Genomic DNA, 24696 nt, shown 5'->3' on the forward strand with positions numbered 1-24696 from the left:
TGCAGTGTTTTACTTAAACCTGATGAATGTAAAAATAAGAAACAAAATGGTGTAGAGATGATACAAATGGCATAAAATGAACAAAGAAAATTATGATATATAACAATAATGGAAGAAAATTATGATAAAATATGACTTAAAGATTTTTATACCATCATTTCATAGTACTGTACATATAGCCTACTCAACTTATGACCAAACATGTTACAGCCAGTCTGTCAGAACCAATTGTGGTCGTAAGTCGAGCACTAGCTGTATATTCAAAGTGCTAAAACAAATAACCAAAAACTGTGAAAAAATAATCCTAGGCAAAACTCTCCTTCAAAAATATCAGAGTAATTAGGACATTCCCAGATAAACAAAAGCTGAAGGAGTTCATTAGGACTAAGTCCACCCTGCAAAAAATGTTCAAGGGGGTCCTGCTGGTAAAAATAAAGGAAACTTGAAGCATTATGAAGAAATATACATCTCAGTAAAGGGCCTGGCTGGTTTGCTCAGCAGTAGAGCATAAGCCTGGTGTGTGGAAGTCCTAGATTCATTCCTGGTCAGGGCACACAGAAGAAGCAACCATCTGCTTATCCACCATTCCTCCTCCCCTTTTTCTTTCTCTCTCTTCTTGCTCTCTTCCCCTCCTTCAGCCATGGCTCAAATGGTTTGTGCAAGTTGACCCCTGGCACTGAGGATGTTTCCATGCCTCACCTCAGGTGCTAAAATTGCTCAGTTACCAAGCAACAGAGCAGCTGCCACACATGGGCAGAGCATCACCCCTAGTGGGCTTGCCTGGTGGATCCTGGTCAGGGCACATGAGGGAGTCTGGCTCTCTGCCTCCCTGCTTCCCACTTAATTAAAAAAAAAATCTCAGTAAAGGTAATTATATCTGCAACTATAATTAGTATTATAGTAACAATGTTTTGTAACTTCAATTCATGTTTTTTCATAACTTATAAATTAATGCAATTAAAGTTATATAATGTATAAACATGTAATTTTGTGAGGTCAACATCTGAAAAGAGTAGAGACTGAGTTTTAAAGGAGCAAAGTTTTTGTATATTATTGAGTTTAAGCTGGTATAAATTTAAATTAGAGTGTTATAACTTTCAGATATTATTGTAATCCACATGGTAAAGACAAAAAAAAGTTATAGTATAGGTGAAAATGGAAATAAGAAATTTCAACACTTCATTACAAAAATAATTCAACAGAATATGGAAGAAATAACACAGAAAATGAGGTATGAAAAAACTGTAAGACATGTTGAAAACAAATAGCAAAATGAAAAAGGTGCTACTTATTCAGTAGTTATTTTAAATGTAAATGAATTAAACTCTTCAATCAAAGAAAGAGATTGGTAGAATAATTTTTTAAAAAAGTAACCCAACTATAAACTATCCACAAGAAACTCACTTTAATCCAAAAAACACAAACATTGTAAGTGAAAGGTTGACATACGTTACAGCACGGATGAACCTTGAGGATATTATGCTAAGTAAGATAAACTAGTTATAAAAAGACAAATGATATATGATAATGATTACATGAGGTTCTTAGAGTAGTCTAAATCATAGAGACAGAAAATGGAATGGTAGATAATAGAGGCTGTAGGAAAGGAAGCAATGAAAATTATTTTTTAATAAGTATAAATTATCAGTTTTATATGATAAAAAGAGTTATAGACAAAACATTATGAATACATTTAATAAAACTGAACTTAAAAATGGTAAAGATGGGCCTGACCAGGCAGTGGCATAGTGAATAGAGCATTGGCCTGGGATGCTGAGGATCCAGGTTTGAAACCCTGAAGTCCTCAGCTTGAGTACAGGGTCACCAGCTTGAGTGTGAGGTCGCTGATTTGAGCTTGGGGTCATAGATAGAATCACATGGCCGTTGGCTTGAGCCCAAGGTCACTGGCTTGAACAAGGGGTCACTGGCTCAGCTTCAGCTTCCCCTCCCCCAGTCAAAGCACATATGAGAAAGCAATTAATGAACAACTCAGGTGCTGCAGTAAAGAATTGATGCTTCTCATCTCTCTCCCTTCCTGGTGTTTGTCCTTTCTGCTCTCTCTCTCTATTTCACTTAAAAATAAAAAAAGTGGTTAAAATGACAAAATTTATATTTTGTATAACTTATCACAATAAAAATCAAGAAGAATTATATTGAATAAATTATAATAGAAAAATTATATTTACTTTTTAACTCAGAAATTCCATTTCTTAGAAATATTTTCATTATGGTAAATCAAGATAATCACTTAAATATACATAAATAGTGCTCTGTCTGAATCGATGGTGATACATCCAAAAGTATACATAATTCAAATTTGAAAATGAATGAGTATCTTTTTCCATTATTATAGAGTTATCTTCATATATATATATATATATACATACATACACACACATTCATGTATATATATATATATATATATATTAAGTGAGAAAGCAATTAGGGAAAATGTACATATACTATGCTATCTTTTAAAGAACTGACCATATATAAATAAAGGAAAATATATAATAAAAATATGAATTTATCAGGATAAATAGATAAGCCATAACATTGAAAAAGTCTTATATATGGGGGGGGATAAGTAGAAGAAATAGGCATTAAAGCTGAATTTAATTAATAAAAACACTGTCTTTAAATTTGGAGCCATATAAATATTATGTTGTTATAAGACACTAAATTTAAGGAAATCTCAAAAACTAAAAGTAAGTAAAATAAATCAATCTAAATATTTGTTCAATTGGTGACATAAAAACTGTCTCATAACTTTAAATAGAGTATCTTGTTGTCACATTCTTAATGTGACATAGCCTTAGAACAATAGAAATTTTAAAAAATTAAATTGTCTATAATAATCATATAGCTCATGTTATTAGTCTAAGATGCATACAGAAGTATTTTGCAATAAGTAAGTAATTATAAGTTATCCTAATTTTATTGTTTTAAGTGTCAAAAACTAAATTTTTATCATAGAGAACTGATTAACATAGAAACTTATCGAAATCTATGGCTATTTTCCAAGTCTTGACATTTTGCATGTGTAGGAAATTAAGATCAGCCTCAATGAAATGTTACTGATGAATACACCTATAATTTCCTTTAGTCAAACAAAAGTAACTATAATATGTAACTTATCTCCAGTTGATTTTCAATGAGCACCTTCATGAGACTTCTGAATGCTGAATACCTTGCAAAAGACAGGTTATTACTGAATATAAAATGTCAAAGAAAAAAAGTACATGTCTAAGTTTAAGGACCCTAGAGATTCACTTAATTTTCTCATTTGAAAAATGTAATATCCATCAAATTTAAATATACTAAATGCAATTAATCTAAAAATGTTGCTTCCTCAAAAATACCTCCAAAGCTCTGGGTTTTCTTCATCTAGTTCTTGCTATGATTTTAATTTTGTAATTAAATGGTTTCCACTCCCTTGATAGTCAATTCACTAGCTACCTCTTTTACATAACTAAAATTTTGTCAATAATTTTAATCATTTTTTCTCTATGCTTTAAAAACACATTTCTTTTTATATCAAATTATCTCTAGTTTAAACATACATGACCTGACCAGGTGGTGGCATAGTTGATAGAGTATCGGTTTGAGAATCTGAGGACCCAGGTTTGAAACCCCAAGGTCGCCAGCTTGAGCATGGGGTCACCAGTGAGCATGGGATCACAGATAATGACCCCATGGTTGCTGGCTTGAGCCCAAAGATTGCTGGCTTGAAACCCAAGGTCACTGGCTTGAGCAGGGAGTCACTTGCTCTGCTGTGGACCCCCCAGTGAAGGCACATATGAGAAAGTAATCAATGAACAACTAAGGTGCTACAACAAAGAATTGATGCTTCTCATCTCTCTCCTTTCCTGTTTGTCCCTGTTTGTCCCTCTCTCTGTATCTCTCTCACTCTTGTTTAATAAAAAAAGAAAGCTTATGATAGATAACCACTAATTTCTTTTTATTATCACCCATTAGTTTTTTTATTTTTATTTTTGACAGAGACAGAGTGAAGGACAGACAGAGGGAAGTCAGAGAGAAGGACAGATAGGGACAAACAGGAAGGGAGAGAGATGAGAAGCATCGATTCTTTGTTGCGGCATCTTAGCTGTTTGTTGATTGCTTTTTCATTGATTGCTTTCTCATGCATGCCTTGATGGGGAGGCAGCAGAGTGGGTGACCCCTTGCTCATGCCAATGACCATCTCATGCCAATGACCATGGTCTCTAGCCAGCAACCTTGGGCTTCCAGCCAGGGACCTTTGGACTCAAGCCAGCTATGATGGGGTTATGTCTATTATCTCACACTCAAGCCAGCGACCTTGCACTCAAGTTGGTGAGCCTGCACTCAAGCTGAATGAGCCCATGTTCAAGCAGGCAACCTCCGGGTTTCAAACCTGGGTCTTCTGCATCCCAGTCTGATGCTCTAGCCACTGCACCACCACCAGGTCAGGCTATCTCTGATTAGTTTTAAGGTTATCCTTTTTCTTTCAAGCTATTGCATTTTCTTTGTGCAACTTTGATTATTATAATGAAAAATAAACTCCTTTTCTTTCAGTTCCACATTACATATCAACCTAAGTCTAAATCCATTTCACTTTGCAAATTTATTTTTAAACGATATCTAATGAATTAAACTCCATTTTCTTATCCAAAATATTGCCAACAATTCTAAAATACCTCTTCAAAAAGAATCTCAAATTCTCTTTTACTTGTCTTAAGAAAACCAAACTATTATACCAGTAGCCAGTTCAAGATTTGCATGGGTTGTTTTCTCATGCATTTCTATGGCAATACTTCTAAGAGTGCAGTTCTTGGGCTACATGCGTCACAAAGGTCAAGATCATACCCCAGGTCCTCTGAATCACAATGTCTGAAAAGGAAGGTCAGAAATGTGCCCTCTGAATAATCTCAGGTGATTCTCATGCCCGCTAAAGTTTGAGAACCACCACTTTAGTGCAGATGATATATTCGCATCTGTAATTTAAATATAAGAACACACAAAAACCAGGAACTGAGTTTTTGCTTATTGCACCATCATTTTTCTGACTAGACAGGTTCAAATCACCACCTGACCGGATGGTGGCGCAGTGGATAGAGCGTCGGACTAGGATGCGGAGGACCCAGGTTTGAGACTCTGAGGTCACCAGCTTGAGCGCAGGCTCATTTGGTTTGAGCAAGGCTCATCTGCTTGAGCCTAAGATCTCTGGCTCGAGCAGGGGGGTCACTTGATCTACTGTAGCACCCCGGTCAAGGCACATATGAGAAAGCAATCAGTGAACAACTAAGGTGCCGCAGCAAGGAATTGATGCCTCTCATCTCTCTTCGTTCTTGTCTGTCTGTACCTCTCTATGTCTCTGTCACAGAATAAATAAATAAATAAATAAATAAATAAATAAATAAATACTTTTATTTTATTGAAAAATACTACAAAAATCAGCTTAAATAATTAATATTCAGACTGAGACTTGATGTTCATGGTGTGTTTGTAGGGACACAGACAAGAAGTCTTGAGGGAGATCCCATAGCTATGTGGCAGGAAAGGGTTGACAGATGCTCTCTCCCCTTCCTGTTTGCTTTGAGCACATCGACGTGGGCCTGGGTTTACATTTAACAAGTTAAAGTGACCTGTGTTTTTTAGTATTCATTTTTTTCCAAATTAATACTTACAAAACTGAGTAAATTGCTGGGAAATATTTCTTTAAATGAACCTGATAGTAAGGATAACACTTATGATGCATGTAAAAGTGAACACCAAGGAGGAGGCCAGGCACTGACTTCCTGTGTTCCTAGTACAGGTGTTTTATCAATCATGTTATTGGGTCAAATCATAAAGATTCAAGCAGATGTGAAATAAAGTCAGCCTGACAATCCTTTAACAATTAATATAATTAATTGAAATGTGGATTTATATCTAGTATAATAATGTATTGTATGCAATTATTGAGCATTAAAATATGAACTAATAATAGTAATGTATGTATCATTTTTAAATATCAGAAAGTTGAGTCAAATTTATTTTCAACTCTTTGAATGAGGAACTAAATGTCTTCAATCTAAAAAATAATTTTTCTTAAGCTAATATATACACAAATTACGTAAAGTAGATGAGAAATGGCTAGAGACTCTTTTGCTTTCATCAAGGAACAATCTATTACCCCTTTTCTTGAATCTGAGTTAAACTTGTGCTTGCTTTAGTAGAAATGATTCTCTTACAGTTCTAAGACCAAGCTTTAAGAAGACTGGTAGCTTTCACTTTTACTTTCAAGGAAGTCAAAACCAAGGCTGCAGAGAAGACTACTGCGTAAAGGGGAGGCAAAACAGAAAGAGTGAGTAACCACCTTGGATGTCTATCTCTGTTTAGTCCCCAACTAGATGTGAACGTTAGAATAACTGCAACTGCACCAAGTAAATAAGGCAGAACTGATCAGCTGATCCCAATCAAGGCACAGAAACAGGAGAAATAATAAATCTTTGCCATTTTAGCTCACTAATTTTTGGAATGATTTATTGTACAGCAACGGACCACTAAAACACCATTCACTGTCTCTACAGCTTCCCTTATGTTTCTCCAACTTACATTGTTATGTTTTGACAAAATTTTGGTTCATTTTGATAGTACTTACCCTGGAGTTTATCAGGCTCTCACTTTTAGGGAAATCTATTTTTATAAGTTACAGTTTGTGTGGCTCATTATCTGGCACTATGTGATCCTTATGTGGGAAAGAACAAGGAGTTCAACATATTTGAAAATCAATAGCTTTCTGAAAGAATTTTCTTTCATTAAGTAAATATGAATGAAACCTGTACAGTTGAGGAAACCTCTCCAAGAAATGTTTGCCATAAAATTAGACTTCTTTCATTCATATTTAAAGGATAGTAATAATAAAAATAACTCATAGACTCCACCTTACTTGCTAGTAATAATTTCCTGGTAAAAGGGAAAGGTAACCCAAGAATCCAAAAAGAAGAAGAAAACAGATTTCTATTTGGTGAAGTTTATTTAAAATTAGAATCAAAATTCTAGATAATAGAAAGGCATGAGGAAATGCACATACTAGACTATTTGCAAGGTTACTTAATGTTTGAAAGGCCAGAATGTGGAAAGGATGCAGTTATAAGCTGTGTGTGTGTGTGTGTGTGTGTGTGTGTGCGCGCGCGCGCACGCTTCTATTCTTACCACTCTTGTATGACTTAGGAAAGATGCTTCATTTTTCTTCCTAATGGCAAGAAAAACATCAACTAACATTATTTGAGCAGTAATTTTTTCTAAACGTTATTACATATTTATAAGTTCAGACCTTCTAAACTGAGTTATTGAACGATCAATTTTGATCAACCCCATTTTAAAGAGCAGCTATCTGAGGCAGAAAGGTCAGTAACTTGCCTAATATTACATAATCGGCACGTGCTAAAGTCAGAATTTGAACATGGATAGAAAAAATCCAGAAGCTATGTTATCTACCCTTATAATGCCCTGCCTTCTACAAATGTAAATGCCATAAATGGATAGCATTTTATTTAATATAGCTGTGAAAACAAATTTAGTGTCAGAGGTTATGTCTATCTTTTAGTACTATCCACGATCTTAAAGTTAGAGACTGATGGAACTTAACATTATTATGTCATTTTTCTGCTATAATTCCTGCATTGGTTCTTCATTTCACTCAATAAAAATCAAAATAGATCAACAGACTACAAAACTCTATTTTCTGGCACCTCCTTATTTTTTCATACCCTCTTTCTACTTCCCTCTCTCTCACTCACTACTCTTCAGTGGTACTGGTCTCCTTCGTGTTTCTGAAACAAACCAGGCAAGCTCCAGCTTTTATCTCTGCTTGGAAACTCTTCCTTCAGATATCTACATAGCTAACTCCTTCAACTTCTACGACTTCGCTCAAATCCCCACTTTGTAATAAGCCATATCCTTATCATCTTATTTAATATGGCAACTTATATTGCAACACCTCTTCTGTAATTCCCATTCCACTCACCCAGCTCTATTTTTCCATAGCTCTGACCACATCTATCTTTTATAACACATATATAAATATTTATTTATGTTTATTATATGAATTGTTTATTGCCTGTCTCTGCTGCCAGTAAACCAGCTCCATAAAGTGAGAAATCTGTCTTGCTCCATAGAGTAGTTGCTCATTTATCAACAGAAAAAATACATGTTAAAGTGAAAAAGCTTATGAATGCTAACAGATACCAGCCCACACTGAGTTACATGCCTCCCTCCCCAAAACTATCTTTAAATTTCATCCTTTAGATTTTATATTGATACATGCTACATTATCTATCTAGGTCCTTTGTCTGCTGTTTTCTAGCTGGAAATCCCAGTCTTTCTGGTAAAATAACTGTTCCTAAGTAATTATCTTAGAAATCCTTAGCACTCTCTTTCCATAAGCACACGATATGTGGGTCAGACTTAATACTATGTGTTTTAAATTACCTTTTGACATAATTTTAGCTATTTACTCTACCTCACCCTCAATTGGAACATTTAACTCTCATATTCGTATCTACAACAACTATCACAGTGATTAACAGTGATACAAGCTTTCAGTTAATTAAATGAAAAATGATTATTTGTTTATCTAGGCCAGTGCTAGTCAACCTGGTCCCTATTGCCCACTAGTGGGCATTCCAGCTTTCATGGTGGGCAGTAGCAGAGCAACCAAAGTATATATAAATAAAAAGATAGATTTAACTATAGTAAGTTATTTTATAAAGATTTATTCTGCCAAACTTAGTGAAAATCTGACATAAAGTATTTGGTAAGTAATTATTATTATATGCTTTTACTTGCTGTAATTCTGCTTTATAAATTTTATAAAGTAAAGTTACTTTCCTACTTTATAAATCACCATTATTGTGGAACCGGTGGGCAGTTAGAAAGTTTTACTAACAGAGATACAAAAGTGGGCGGAGGGTATAGAAAGGTTGACTACCTCTGATCTATGCCAAGGACTCTATAGACTTAAAAGAGGCTTATGTTTTTGTTCAAAAGGCTTTTTAAAGATATAATATTTAATCTCAGCAACTGGTATATGATATGCATGTAGTTCTAGAAACCAAAGGCTTGGACCAGAATTATTTGAATTTTTATAACAAATATTTATAAGTAGGCTATAGCATCTTATTTTGAAATCTGTCTAATGTCTGCAGGTTGTTGCATTCTTATGAATGTGTACATATACATGGGGGGCATAGTACAATAATAAGAATAGGTTGAAAGTAATGATAAATACGATTGAATTTTCAAGCATACTTCAAAAGCAACTCTTTCTTTATTTTGAGATGTATGGTCTGTCCCGGAAACATCTGTCTATCTAGAGAGTAAAAGCCTTGCAAAGTAGCATCATCCATATTTTAGAAAAAGCAAATTGAGTGAAAAAAAGCAATTTGGATAGCATAATCAAGTTCTCATCATTTTTGCTTTTGGTACAATTAGCAGTGTATGCACAGGATAAATTAAGACAGCTTCTGTGAATTTTTCATGGAAAAATTAGCCAAGGGTATAATGTATTATGTGCCCTTGGGCTAATTGTAAGCTTTATCATTTTCCCATATGGCTCCAAATGCCCTTATTTGCTTTAGTCATATATTTTCAGAATTATGTAATTGTATTCACTATGATAAAATACTAGTAGAGCAAACAGTGTGTAAGTTTTTCATTTCTTTTCTTTGAGAATTCTTTATGAGGGTATATTGAAAAAAATACCTATATTTGATAATCTCTTATTTCTTTAAATTGTTTTGCTTCTTTAATATGTTTGTTCTTCCACAAATATCACTGAAACTAATATTCAAAAAAATTAATTTACTAACACTAAACATAACACAAATTTCAAAAAAACTATTTGTTATTAAATATGTTTATGCTGATTTGAGACGTTTTTCCTACATGATTCCCAATTAATAACTGAAAGTAAAAAATGTGAGCAGATACAAACCAACAAGGATGGAATAGAGGATGCCAGGCCTATCTGATGGTGGCTGAATATTCCGGTCCTGGTCAATGGCTTGGATTGGTGGGGTAACAATGATGGGGTTCACTTCTTCCTGAAAAAAATTTAGAGAGTTTAGTTCAACTTCATTATTAATACCTCATTTAAAATTGACATTCAGATATTATAGTTTAGACAGCTAGATAACAACTGAACCAATAGTTTAACTCAGGTTTTAAAAATTGTATTATAACATCTTAGGCTAGTTAATATTGAATGAAGATGAAGCTAGTGTCCTCCAAGTCAAATAAAAAGACATAATAATTACATATATAGAACTTCATACAAGGAAATTTGCCTCAGAGGAAAACAAAGAAGAGAGATACCAATAAATTTGAATTTTTCCTAGTCAATTTTATCAAAAGAAATATAAAACTATCAAGTATTGTCTTTATCTTTGGCTTTAAATAAGATTTATAAAAATATTTATATTATTTCCTTTCTAAATCGTGTTTTAATATTTCACATAAATTAAAAATATTAAAATAAAAGCTTTAAAAATTGATGCTTTAATTCAATGGAAATCAGAATCCTATCATTGTAAATTTTACCTAATTAAAATTTATTATGTATCATGCAAGTAGGTATATTTAACTTATAATTATCTGCAAGTGTTGTAAAGTATCTAAATCCACAAATCCATGGGTGTTCATAGAGGCACATAGTCCAAATAAGTTTTTGAAAAGTTTTATTACAGGAGGAAATTTATTAAATATGCCGGCCACATATGGCTGACACAGGGCAACAGACCCAAATTGTGCAGACCCCAAAAACATTCAGGGGCTGTTTATATACTCCTAATTATACATGGGAGGGGAGAAAACCTGACATCACGGCATAAGTTTATACCTTTGTTTAGAGATACATACATTAACCACATGCTTTCAGGAGGGGAGGGGTAGTTTCCATAGAGACAGATACCTGTAAATGGTTCATTAGTATAAGAAAAAATTTTAATTTAATCTTTTTTTCTTCCTGTATCTGGCTAGCTATTCACCCTTCCTCCCATAGGTATGGTCAGGGAATCCAAGTCTCCTTCCTCTTCTCATTTACAACACAATGCCATTGGCCATCTTAGTATTAATGCTAATCACACAAACATAGGAATCACACTTACAAAATCTTTTTGCATGCCTAGCCAAAATTAATAAAATGTCCTTTAAATTTCCTAAGATATATTAATATTAATTCTGTAGCTTTTGGCACTTTACAACACAAGAAGATTCTTTTTAAAGTTTTAATATATTTCTGTGAGTCAGCATTTCCCAATTTAATGACCTGTGGTATTATTCTGTTCTGCTGTCAAGGTTGGTAAACATTTTACTATGAAAGCCTAGATAACCAATATATTTAGGTTTTGTCAGGTATACAGTCTATGCTGCAGTTACTCTATTTTGCCATTGTAACAGAAGAGCAACAAGTGAACATGACTGTGTTGCAATAAAACTTTATTTATAAAAACAGTGATGGATAAGACACAAATTGTTAACCTCAGAACTAGATTATAACTGGTACACTAAAAAAACCAAATGTATACTCTGCAAAAGAAAGCTTGGGAAACATTTTATAAAATACAATTCTGAAAAGCTCCTCCGCTGTATTGCAGGTCTTTTCAGAGACTCCAGTTTGCTGATTTGCATCATGATTGCCTAAGAATGAGGTATTGTTAACACATTTTCTAGAACCACATCTTAACATCTCCTTGCATTAATACCCTTAGAGCACAGTTTTGGAAATACTGCCTTAAGCCTTTGCAACTATCAATCCAAATATATAAGTAGTAATTTTAAAGAAAAATAAAATGTATCTCAATATCACATTCTAACAAATTAATGCAATGTTCTTTTATAATATTTCTTTTCAAATAAAAGAAACTTGAAACATCATGTTCTTTTATACAAAGTTAATAGTTTATAATCTCAGCAGAAATGTATAATTCTGGCATGCTAAATAAAGGGTAATGATATTAAAGCATTATTTAAAATATATAGTTTTATTGTTATATTAAGTTACATATATATTTTAAGTATAATTATATGACTGTGTTATATTAAGTTATTGAAGTTGGAATAATTAAAGATATCATTGACCAACAATTTGGAACTTATATATATCTTAATGGCTTTGTTGAATCTTAATCTCTAATGGGCTTTCAGTACTCTAAATGCTATCAACAATTTTCCTAAAAGTAAATATCTGTAAGTAGGGATAACTTACCAATTTTATATATTTTCTTTAAATGTGGATTTGGAACCATAAAATGTTAAATCAATAAAATAAAAACAAACTCAATTAAATCCAGATGACTACCATTCTCACACAACATTTCCTAAAATCTTACCCACACTACCTGTTTCTTCTCTCTTTTTTTTCCATTTCACTCTCTCCCTAACCTTCCACCTCTCTATTCCAAACACACACAATAGTCAATTGACTTTCTATGTAATACTGTATTTCTCTGTAAACTGAAAAAAATCCAATGTTCCTCAAAGTTCATATGTTTGAATGTAGGAGTTAGGGTTGATCAGCTCTCCCTAGTCATTTCTCAAAGGAACCTGATGGCATTAGCCAAAGTCATTTTACGGCTGAGCTACATTACTGCTGGTTCAGCTAAATAAATCTACAGTAACTTTTCCAAAAGTGTGACTCAACTCAGATCTTGGGAGGCATTGCAATTCACAGAATTTTCTGAAAACCCAACCTACTTCTAATGGTCAGGGCATTATACCAAGGGTTCATAATTAGACTCCAGCTCTTTGAAATAACTTAATTATTTCTGCAAAAAATTTTTTTTCCAGAGATAGAGAGTCAGAGAGAGGGACAGACAGGGACAGACAGACAGGAATGGAGAAATAAGAAGCATCAATCATTAGTTTTTTGTTGCGCATTGCGACACTTGAGTTGTCCATAGATGCTCTCTCATATGTGCCTTGACCGTGGGCCTTCAGCAGAACGAGTAACCCCCTGCTCAAGCCAGCAACCCTGGGTCCAAGCTGGCGAGCTTTTGCTCAAACCAGATGAGCCCATGCTCAAGCTGGCGAACTCGGGGTCTCAAACCCAGGTTCTCGGCATCCCAGTCTGAAGCTCCATCCACTGCGCCACTGCCCGATCAGTCAAAAATTAAAAAAAATAAATCTGAGCTTTTCTATTAGAGCTAAATGCAAATAGATCATGATACTTAAGGGTACCCCTACTAATCACCTTCACTCTCTTTTTTTCCCTGTGGCACTAATAAGTAACTATACATAAGCAGTGCTAATTTTGATAATTAGTCATGTAGTTTAAAAACTTTTCTGTACTATCTAAAGTTTTTGGAATGAATGATGGAGTATTAATCATAGTCTTTATCATTATATAAACAATAAAGTCTAAAAATTACATGGTAAACAACCAAGAAGGAGAGAGCAGTGCTAATTAAATTTCTGTTTTTTATAAAACATATAATAAAAACTATTTTTTATTTAGACAGCTAGATAACAACTTAGCTAATAGTTAAACTCAAATTTTAATATTTATAATATAATACCATAGGCTAATTTTGAATTTGAAGATGGAGCAAGTGTCCTCCAAAATCAAATAAAAAGACATAGTAATTATACATATAGAACTTTACACAAGTCCTATATATGTAACTATACATTTATTTAAAGCCATTCAGTCCTTTTTGACTATGTAGGTACCATATCCTGTACTATTTTTAACATTATAAAAAAATAAAGTACACTAGTAAGAACAAAATAAAATTAACCCTCTTGGTATAGACTTAAATAAGTTTCTGTTAAATTGGGAGAACTATAGTTGTCTTAAATAACTTAAGACTAATATTTTATCTTGTCCTATAATACTAACAACTAATCTATAAAATCAGTTTTTTTTTTTCTCTTATACTGCTGTTTATAAGTTTTTCAGACAACCTGGTCTTAAATACAAAAAAAAAATGAATTCTCAAATATGATTTCTAGGATTACCTGCCAAGCAGATTATGATCTTTGAATCTCAAGAATTTTTAACATTAGTAATGCAATCTTTCACTATACAATGCCACTATCTCAACAATAGACCTCATTTAAGACGTGGCCTCATAAGAATATAGTAGAGCTGAAAAATTCCCATGCTTTAGTGATACAGTAGCCTATCATAATGTTATTGTATGAAGGGTTACCATTTTGTATCTTTTTAGTCTATCAACAGTAATGCTAGAAATACCTGAGGGCACTCACCTGGGTCCACAGAGCTGCCCACAGACAGCTCCTTTCAAAACCAGTGTTACTACTGGACTGACCCTTGGGTTTTTATTATGAGTTCAAAGCACTCTTCAGCAATAGCCATTAGAAAACTTTGAAGAAAAAATAGAGTTTATTACTTACAAGCCATGGAGAATACAAGGCAAGCCAAGGGGCACACAACAAGACCAAAGGGAGAGAAAAAGAGGGCACTTGCCCAGGGACCTGGGTTCTGCTTTTATAGTAGTTGAGGCTTGAGCTATAAGGTTTCAGGGGTTCATTCTTCATTGGTGAATTTAAAACAAAGGACCAGGAGTTAAAAGTACAGAAAGGAAAAAACATGACAACTACAACAAGTAGCCCAAATGATTAGTTATTGAAATCAACCAATATCTCTAAAATAAAGGAGTCTCAGTAGGGGGAAGAGTCCTGACTTGTGTTTATGTCCAGTGTTGAAGTGTAGGCCTTAGCAATCAAAGCTTAAAATAGGTACTTGCATTTAAAAAAGAAAAGCCATCTTTGGGTACTTGTATGACAGTTACTCCAATGTTTGTGGGGATGTTGGGGTAAACAAACCTGTACTACCCCAGGTGTAAAATAAAGTACATACAAATATAGTTGTAGTCTATACCATATAGGTTTGTGTAGTGAACCCTATCATGTCCCTCCAACAACAAAAATGACCTAATGATGCATTTCTCAGAACTTATCTAATTTATAAATTCATTTTCTATTATTTTAGTTATGTAAATATTGTGATAACTCCTTAATTTATTAGTACTCAGATGAGTTATATAAATTACTAAGCACTTGTGTGCAAAACAGCTCTAATATTTTTTCAAGTATTATAAAATATACTGGGTAAGAGTTCTGGAACTATGAAGGAGAGCACAGCCATGGGGGTGGGAACTCAAGATACATATATGCAAGTAAATTTATAAAAATAAATGTTTATAAAGGCATCTATAAATAAATATTGAGAAAGCCTTGATAGAAAACTCACATTTTTAATTATTATTGAGTAAATTATTTAAAATGCCAAGAATTAGAGATATTCAAGTGTGTGCAGTTTGAATAAACCTAATTTTGATCTAGATTCAAAGATGAAATTGGTAACGATAGAAGATATGCTTGCATCTGATAGAAGATAGATACGGTGTTTAATAAAAAATCAATGATAGATAAATAAACAGATAAATATAATTTAGGGATATTTTGAGAAGAATCATTAAAGAGCTTTAAAAATAATGTAGTTTAATATTCAAGTAGTTGACAATGGAAAACTTTTATAAGGAAATAGCAAAATATTTTTTGTCTTCCTTTAAAAAGATCCTAGGATATCTTACAAATACAGAGAAATGTAAAGTAAAATATTTAAAATTCTATAACTTAGTCATAAACAGTGTTAATATTTTGAGGTATTTTCCATCAGTATTTATCATTTATCTATCATTATCTATTATAATGTCTATTTACACGTAATATTTCACAACTTTGTATATATAAATTTTGTTGATTATATAATTTTTTTTATTATATCATAAGCACTATTGTGAGTTATTGAAATCAACCAATATCTCTAAAATAAAGGAGTCTCAGTAGGGGGAAGAGTCCCGACTTGTGTATATATAAATTTTGTTGATTATATAATTTTTTTATTATATCATAAGCAATATTGTAAGCCAATAAATATGCTTTAAAAGCATAATTTGTAATAGTGTGCAACTTCCATTAATGTAGATTAGGCTCTATAGTTGTACATCTAAATTACTTACATTGTTTTGGCGACATATATAATATATTCATTATTGTACTGTGTCTTTTTATTTATAAGTTAAATTTCTGGAGGTATAATTTCTGGATCAAGGAATGAGGACTTGTTGAACATTTTTATACAAATTTTTAGATGGCTTTTAGAAAGATTATAATGGTTTATTTCCTCCTTAGTGGTGTGCGAGTGTTTATAACTGCACATACTTGTCATTATTCAGGGTAATACATGTCTAGACTATTGTGAACTAAGTATAAGGTTTAATTTTGTATTTCTTTGGTTGCTACCATCTTTATTTGATATATTTTTTGTGCCTCTTCTGTTTACTTTGCTTAGTTTTAAATTTTTGCACTTTAAAATTCTATTTTTATGGCATATGTAATTAGCACAAAAAACACTTTGTCATCAGTCTTACAAATATTTTCAGATTGTTGTTTTCCTTTTAATGTTATTTGTGTTTGACAGCTAGTAAGTTGGCATTTATATATATTCAAATATATCTCCCTTTTCCCTTTACCAAGGCAGTATGTTACCTTCTGAAAGTTATATAAATGCTGAATTATATTCACTTTTAATTATGGTTTATTTTTTTAAGTAGAATTTAATTTGCTTCTATCTGCTATTAAAAAATTATTGTTGCAATTAAATGGCTCAACAATTGAATTTTAACTTTCTGAAAGCACATGTTGTTTTAGAATAATATACAAATTTATAAATATTTTAAAAGTATTATGATTTTAGCATTTAAATTTAATGTTTTACTCTATATCAAGAAAGTTGAGTAGTGAAGACATAATATTCTTTAAACTGTGGCTGGAACTTTTTAAAAAATTTAATTGACAAAATTAAATTTAAAAGGGTGACATTGATCAATATGAGGACAGTTTTCAGGTAAACATTTCTATGGCTTTTGAACTTTTGATTAGGCTGTGTACCTATCATCCAAAATCAAGTCATTTCCCACCACTATATATTTGTCTCTCTTCACTACCCTCCTGTACCACCCTACCCCACAACCCCCTATCACTGGTAACAACTTTTATCTATGTCCACAAATCTCAGTTTTATATCCCACCTATATGCAAAGCATATAGTTCTTAGCTTTTTCTGATTTACTTATTTCACTCAATATAATGTTCTCAAGGTCCATCCATGTTGCCATAAATGTCACTGTGTCATCATTTCTTATGGCTGAGTAGTATTCCATTGTATATATGTACCACATCTTCTTTATTCAATCTTCTATTGAGGGATACTTTGGTTATTTCCATGTCTTGGCCACTGTAAATAATGCTGTAATGAACATGAGGGTGCATGTGTCTTTATGTACCAATGTTTTCAAATTTTGGGGGTAGATATACAGGAGAGGGATTGCTGGGTCATATGGTAGGTCTATTTTTAGTATTTGAAGAACTACCATATTTTCTTCCATTAATGGCTGTACCAGTTTACATTTCCACCAATAGTGAGTGAGGGTTCCTTTTTCTCCACAGCCTTTCCAACACTTTTTATCACCTGTCTTATAATAGCCAATCTAACAAGTGTTAGGTGGTATCTCATTGTTGCTTTGAGAGCATTTTTTCATATATCTGTTGGCCATTTGTATGTCTTCTTGGGAGAAGTGTCTGTTCAGGTCATCTCCTCCCTTTTAAAATAGATTGTTTGTTTGTTGCTGAGCTTTATAAGTTCTTTATACAGTTTAGATATTAACCCCTTATCGGAGCTGTTTTTTGCAAATATCATTTCCCATTGGGTTGGCTACGTTTCTGTTTTGTTGTCTGATTCTTTTGTTGTGCAGAAGCTTTTTAGTTTGATATAGTCCCTTTCATTTATTGTTGCCTTTATTTCCTTTGCACTTTGGGGTCAAATTCATAAATTGTTCTTTATGACCAAGGTCCATAAGTTTAGTGCCTATGTCTCCCTCTATGTAATTTATTATTTCAGATCTTAAATTTAGGTTATGATCCATTTTAAATTAACTTTTGTGCAAGGGGAGAAACTGTAATCAAGTTTCATTCTTTTGTATGCAGTTTTCCAATTTTACCAACATTTATTGAAGAGGTTTTCTTTTCTCCATTTTGTGTTTTTGGCTTATTTGTTGAAGATTATTTATCTCTATATATGTGGTTCTATATTTGGGGTCTTGACCATGTTCCATTGGTTTTGTGTTTTTCAGCCAATGCCATGCTGTTATGATTAGCATGGTCTGTGGTATTATTTAATGTCAGATAGTGTGATACCTTTAGCTTCATTTGAGGTCTTTTATGGTTCCATACAAACCTGGTAATATTTGTTCTATTTCTTTAAAAATGACATTGGGATTTTGATGAAGATTGCATTAAATTTGTATATTGCTTTGGCCATTTTAACTATCTTGATTCTTTCCATCCATGAACACAGAATATTTTTTCATTTCATAGTGTCTTTTTTAATTTCTTCCAATGATGTTTTGTATTTTCAGTATACACATCCTTCACATCTTTTATTAAGTTAATCCTAAATATTTTATTTTGTTGTTGTACAATTGTAAAAAGAATTTTTTTGTTTCATTTTTGGTGTATAGGAAAGCAATGACTTTTGTATATATATTTTGTATCCTGAGACTTTATTGTATTGGTTTATTGATCCTAATAGTTTTTTGGTGGAGTCTTTAGGGTTTTCTATATAGAGGATGCCATCTGCAAAAAGTGATACCTTTACTTCTCCTTTCCCTATATGGATCTTTTATTTCTTTCTCTTGCTTGATTGATCTGGCTTAAACTTCCAGAACTGTATAATCCAGTCCCCCAACCACCCACCCCTCTAATAGCTGACAGTCTGTTTTCTCTATTTATGAGTCTGTTTCTATTTTGTTCATTTGATTCCACAAATAATTGAAATCATGTGGTATTCGTATTTTTCTGACTGGCCTATTTTGTTTTGCATAATATTCCCAGGACCAACCATGCTGTCACTAAAGGTAAAATTTAGTTCCTTTTTAAGATCAAGTGGTATTCCATTGTTTATATGTACAACTGTTTTTTAATCTACTCATCTACTTATGGACACTTGGGGTGTTTTCAAATTTTAGCTATTGTAAATATGGTTGTAATGAATACAGGGGTGGATATATTCTTTTTGTTTGTTTGTTTTTTGTTTTTTTGTTTGTTTGTTTTTTGGTTTTTTTTTGTATTTTTCTGAAGCTGGAAACAGGGAGAGACAGTCAGACAGACTCCCGCATGCGCCCAACCGGGATCCACCCGGCACGCCCACCAGGGGCGACGCTCTGCCCACCAGGGGGCGATGCTCTGCCCCTCCGGGGCATCGCTCTGCCGCAACCAGAGCCACTCTAGTGCCTAGGGCAGAGGCCAAGGAGCCATCCCCAGCACCCGGGCCATCTTTGCTCCAATGGAGCCTTGGCTGCGGGAGGGGAAGAGAGAGACAGAGAGGAAGGAGGGGGGGGCGGGGGTGGAGAAGCAAATGGGCGCTTCTCCTATGTGCCCTGGCCAGGAATCGAACCCGGTCCCCCACACGCCAGGCCAATGCTCTACCGCTGAGCCAACCGGCCAGGGCCAATATATTCTTTTGAATCAGTGTTTCCATTTTCTTTGGATATATTCCAAGACCTGAAATCTCTGGGTTATAAGTATTTATTTTGGCCTTGGCTGATTGGCTCACTGGATAGAGTATGGACCAACATAAGGGTGCCCCAGGTTTGATTCCCAGTCAGGGCACACAAGAGAAGCGACCATCTGCTTCTCTTCCCTTGACGCTCCCTTTTCTCACTCTCTTCCCTTCCTGCAGCCAGTGGCTTGCTATGGTCTGAGTGCATCAGCCTTAGGTGCTAGAAATAGCTTGGCTGATTCAAACATCAACCCCAATGGAGGGTTGCTGGGTGGATCCAGTCATGGTGCATGAGAGAGTCTGTTTCACTATCTCCCCTCCTCCCACTTAAAAGGAAAGTATTTAATCTCTTTTGAGTTTATTCTTTGGATGGTGTAAGAAAATAGTCTAATTTATCTTTTTTTGCACGTACCTCTTTAATGTTTCCAATACCACTTATTAAATAGACTATCTTTACATCATTGTATGTTTTTGCTTCCTTTGTCAAAATTAATTGATCATAACGTTGTGGGTTTATTTCTGGGCTCTCTTTTCTGTTCAATTGATTTACATGTTTGTTTTTACATCAGTACATGCTGGTTTGATTACTATGAATTTGTATTATAGTTTGATATTAGGTAGCATAATTACTCCAACTTTGTTCTTTTTTCTAAAGATTTTTGTGGCTCTTCAGGGTCTTTTATAGTTACATGTAAATTTTTGGAATATTTCTTTTAATTCTGTGAAATATCTTTAGATAGCTTTGGGTTGTACAGACATTTTAATGATGTTAATTCTTTGTATCCATGAACATATTATATGTTTTCACTTAATTGTATCTTTTTAAATTTCTTTCTTCAGTGTCTTATAATTTTATTTTTTTGATGCTATTGTAAATGAGATTATTGTCTTAGTATCCCTTTTAATATTCTATTATTGGTATGTAAAAACACAACTACTGGATTTCTATTTTGTATTCTGCTACTTACTGAATTCATTTTCAATTTCTATTGTTTTTGGTGGAATCTAAAAAACAGTATCATGTCATTTGCAAATAATGACAATTTTACTTCTTCCTTTCCAATTTGCCTGCCTTTTATTTCTTCTTTTTGTCTGATTTCTGTGACTTAGGACTTCTAGTACAATGTTGAGTAAGAGTGGTGAAAGTGCCCTGTCTTGTTCTTGATCTAATGGGAAAAACTTTTTGTTCTTGTCCAGTGAGTGTGATGTGACTGCAAGTTTGTCATATATGACCTTTATTATTTTGAGATATGTTCCCTCTAGTACCACTTTTCTGAGAGTTTTTATCATAAATGGGTGTTTGATTTTTATCAAGTGCTTTTTCTGCACCTATTGATATTATCATGTAATTTTTATCTTACATTCTTACATTGTGTATGTGGTATACTGCATTTATTGATTTGCAGATATTATGTGAACTTTGCAAAATCATAATAAAGCCCACCTGATTTTGTAGTATGATCTTGTTAACATATTGCTGGATCCAATTTGCTACTATTTTGTTGAGGATTTTAGCATATGTTCAATAGGGATCTTGGTTTATAATTTTATTTCTTTGTAGTGTCCTTACCTGGTTTTAGTATTAGGTTATTGTTAGGTTCATAAAATGGGCTTGGGAATCTTCCATCTTCTTGAATTTTTAAAAAATATTTTCAAAAAGATAGATGTTAGTTCTTCTTGAAATGTTTTAAAACAGAAATTCAAGTCTTCTCTCTAAGATTGCATGTATATGAATGTGAAAACTAGATATTGGAAAGACATGCAATGACTGAGAGTAAAGACTAAGGCCTCTCAATTTTGAATTTATGAAAACTAGCCTCAAAACTAAGGAATATAAAGATGATGAAATGCCAAAAAAGAAAGTACTCTTTAATTGCATTTTTAAATTATTTATTTTTTATTTTTTCTAAGTGAGAGGAGACAAGGTAGAGAGACAAACTCTTACACACTCTCTGACTAGGATCCACCCGGCAACCCCCATCTAGGATTGATGTTCTGCCCTACTCAGCACCCAGGGCCAATGCACTCAAATTAATCAAGCTATGGTCATGGGAAGTGAAGAGAGAGAGAGAAGGGGGAGTGGGAGGGGTGGAGAAACTGATGGTCGCTTTACCTGTGTTCCCTGACCAGGAATTGAACCCGGGACATCCATACACTAGGCTGATGCTATATCACTGAGCCAACTGTCCAAGGCCATAATTGTACTTTTTAATGTTTCTAATTTGTCATATTTCTACCCTTTCAGTTCCAGAATTACATACACATACACAAAAACACACCCAGATACACACCACAAAACTGCTGCCTTTAATAATAAATTTTGAGAATTAAAAACCATGTTATTCTTTTTACATTATATTTTCTTTAAGAATTATTTTAGATTCCTGCAATTACAGATATAGATATAAGCATACATATAGATATAAATAATAAAGTTTTATTGGTTTATGTTTAGATTTTATTTTTATTGGTTTTAAAGCTCATGACTAAATGTTTATAACAGGATTTAATTATTTTAATGTTTTATTCTTATTTAACAGTTAAGTGACATGACTTTGAGTATTTTTTTCAGTAAAACATATGAGATCTTGCCTGACCAGGCAGTGGCGCAGTGGATAGAGCGTCAGACTGGGATGCAGAAGACCCAGGTTCGAGACCCCGAGGTCACCAGCTTGAGCGTGGGCTCACCTGGTTTGAGCAAAAGCCCACCAGCTTGAACCCAAGGTCACTGGCTCCAGCAAGGGGTTACTCAGTCTGCTGAAGGCCCGCAGTCAAGGCATGTATGAGAAAGCAATCAATGAACAACTAAGGTGTTGCAACGCGCAATGAAAAATTAATGATTGATACTTCTCATCTCTCTCCCTTCCTGTCTCTCTGTCTCTGTCTATCCCTCTATCCCTTTCTCTGACTCACTCTCTGTCTCTGTAAAAACAAAAAAACAAAAAACAAAAAAAAAAACATGAGATCTTAAATATAAGAGTATTAATTGCTTCATAACTGAATGAAAATTTGACTGAATTTAGGCTTCTCGAGTCACAAACTTTTCCTTATTTCCAAACATACCTCTATTGTTTAATAGCTTCAATTTCTGTGGAATTGAAATGAAAGTACCTAATATCTGTTTCCTTTATGTTCTTTTTTCCTTTAGTACAAATTTGCTTTTATCTTGAAATAACATAGAATATTAGAATTTACCTCAGTATCAGTCTCTTTACCTTAACTGTGTTTCATGCTTTGAATGCTTTCAATATGCAAACATAAGTGCTTTTTAAAAATCTAAAGGTTTTCTTTTTTTCTTTCTGCTGTATCTTTATTATTGCACTTGCGTACTTTACCTGGGTTCTTTATTAATACAACCTGATTATATTTTTATTTTGTCATCTGATCTTTATTATTTTATTCCCACTATTAATTCTTCTACAGTCTAGTGGAATTCTCAAAAATATAATGGTGCACTGAAATATGGTAAGCACATTTTTTTGTTGTTGTTAACCAGGATGATACCAAGTCTTACCTTCTAAGTAAGCTAGCTTCAGCCATTGCTGAACCATAAAATACAGTAATATTACCTTCTTTACTAAGAATTTGGTAATTAACTGAAGAAATACTTGTGAAACTATACTGAAATACTCCTAGCAAGTTCTAAGTAAGTATTAGTTATTATTAGTTACTAGCAATATTGCATTCTTTGGTTTTATATTTTCTGTCTTTAATCTCTAGTTTGATTATTTTAATTTTATTTTCCTCTCTACAGTATCTTTACTTTAACTTCAAATTTATTTTTTATATATTTTTCTTAACTGTATTTTACTTGTAATTCAAACTTTTCAAAAATAAATAACTTGTATTTTTCTAATAAATCTCTTTAATGACTTTTCTTCCTTTCTTATCTTGAGTATAAAATGTTCTTAAATGTTGCAAAATCTTTCATGGGCTTCAAGTGTCTTTGAGTAGTGTATGAAGCAAATGACTGATACCTTTGTAATTGTAAAGTTCCCATATTTCCATGGTAGGGACCTGAAAAATCTATCTTTATTACTGTCTGAACTTTTTTCTACTTTTTTTTAAGACTGCAAAAACCCTACACTAGTGACTGAGAGTCCTTGTTTTCAGTGTTGATTCACCTTTTCATTTATTTTTTTAATGTCTTCACAAGTATTTCAGTGAAGCCATGGATAAAGATAAAGCAGATACGCAAAGCTCTCTCCCATTTCATTCCAGACATCTTTACAAGCAGGAAACTGACAAGATCAAAGAGATGTTAGATAAAACTATGATTTTATCTGATTGACACTTCGAGGGATTTTTTTTTAACTTTTCCAGATAAAAGAATCAGTGCTAGATTCTCACTATTCTCACAGCATTATTCTTTAACTCACATTACACTATTGCCCAGAACTTTCAAATTCTAAGTTCATCATAGTATATTATAGAGCAGTGCTGTCCAGAGGAAAGCATGCTGCCACCAGAGCTACAGTGACAAACACCTGAAACTATGCTCTAAATCTTACTAATTATATGAATACTTAATCTTTCTGAAATTCAGTACTCTGAGTGTATAAAAGTACATTAGTTTATATTAAGTTATATAAATTAATATCATATCCATTTAATAACAGAGCTTTTCCCAACTTAAAAATTAAGCTTTTGCAGTCCCTTGCAGTGCTACGCCAGGTTAACATTTAGTAAGTATCAGTTGTTAATTTCATGTAAGTATAAGTGTCTACTTATTCTGTTTATATATAAATTTCTTTCTGATCTACAATAAAAATACATTGAATGAGAAGGACCATTGATATCTCTTTCATTGTTACTTGGTGTCTTATTGCTTAGACTTTTATTCTATATGACAATATAAAAGTTATGGCATATTCCCTATATCTTTTTAGATATGTCTTGACAAAGTAGCCTTTACTGTCAGCACATTCAAACACTACTACTAATATTAATAGTAACAATAATATCTTTTACTAAAGCAATTGCCTGGCACATTGTTGATGCTTTGTGAACAGTAAGAATCTCGAAAATTCTGTGACAATAGTGAATTATACTTTTCATTTACTTACAGTTCTATATAATGCATA

At 33.2% G+C, this 24696-nt stretch overlaps 1 protein-coding gene across 1 annotated transcript in view; it reads right to left on the bottom strand.

Moving 5' to 3' along the window:
- The window catches only part of PCDH15 (protocadherin related 15), a 1001489-nt gene that overhangs the window by 419021 nt on the left and 557772 nt on the right, over positions 1 to 24696 (bottom strand). Inside the window, exon 9 of the mRNA XM_066348814.1 lies at positions 9962 to 10070. Coding sequence (XP_066204911.1) covers positions 9962 to 10070 — 109 coding nt within the window. The remainder of the gene's footprint in view (positions 1 to 9961; positions 10071 to 24696) is intronic.

This window comes from Saccopteryx leptura, chromosome 9, assembly GCF_036850995.1.
Source record: "Saccopteryx leptura isolate mSacLep1 chromosome 9, mSacLep1_pri_phased_curated, whole genome shotgun sequence".
Lineage (NCBI taxonomy): Eukaryota > Metazoa > Chordata > Mammalia > Chiroptera > Emballonuridae > Saccopteryx > Saccopteryx leptura.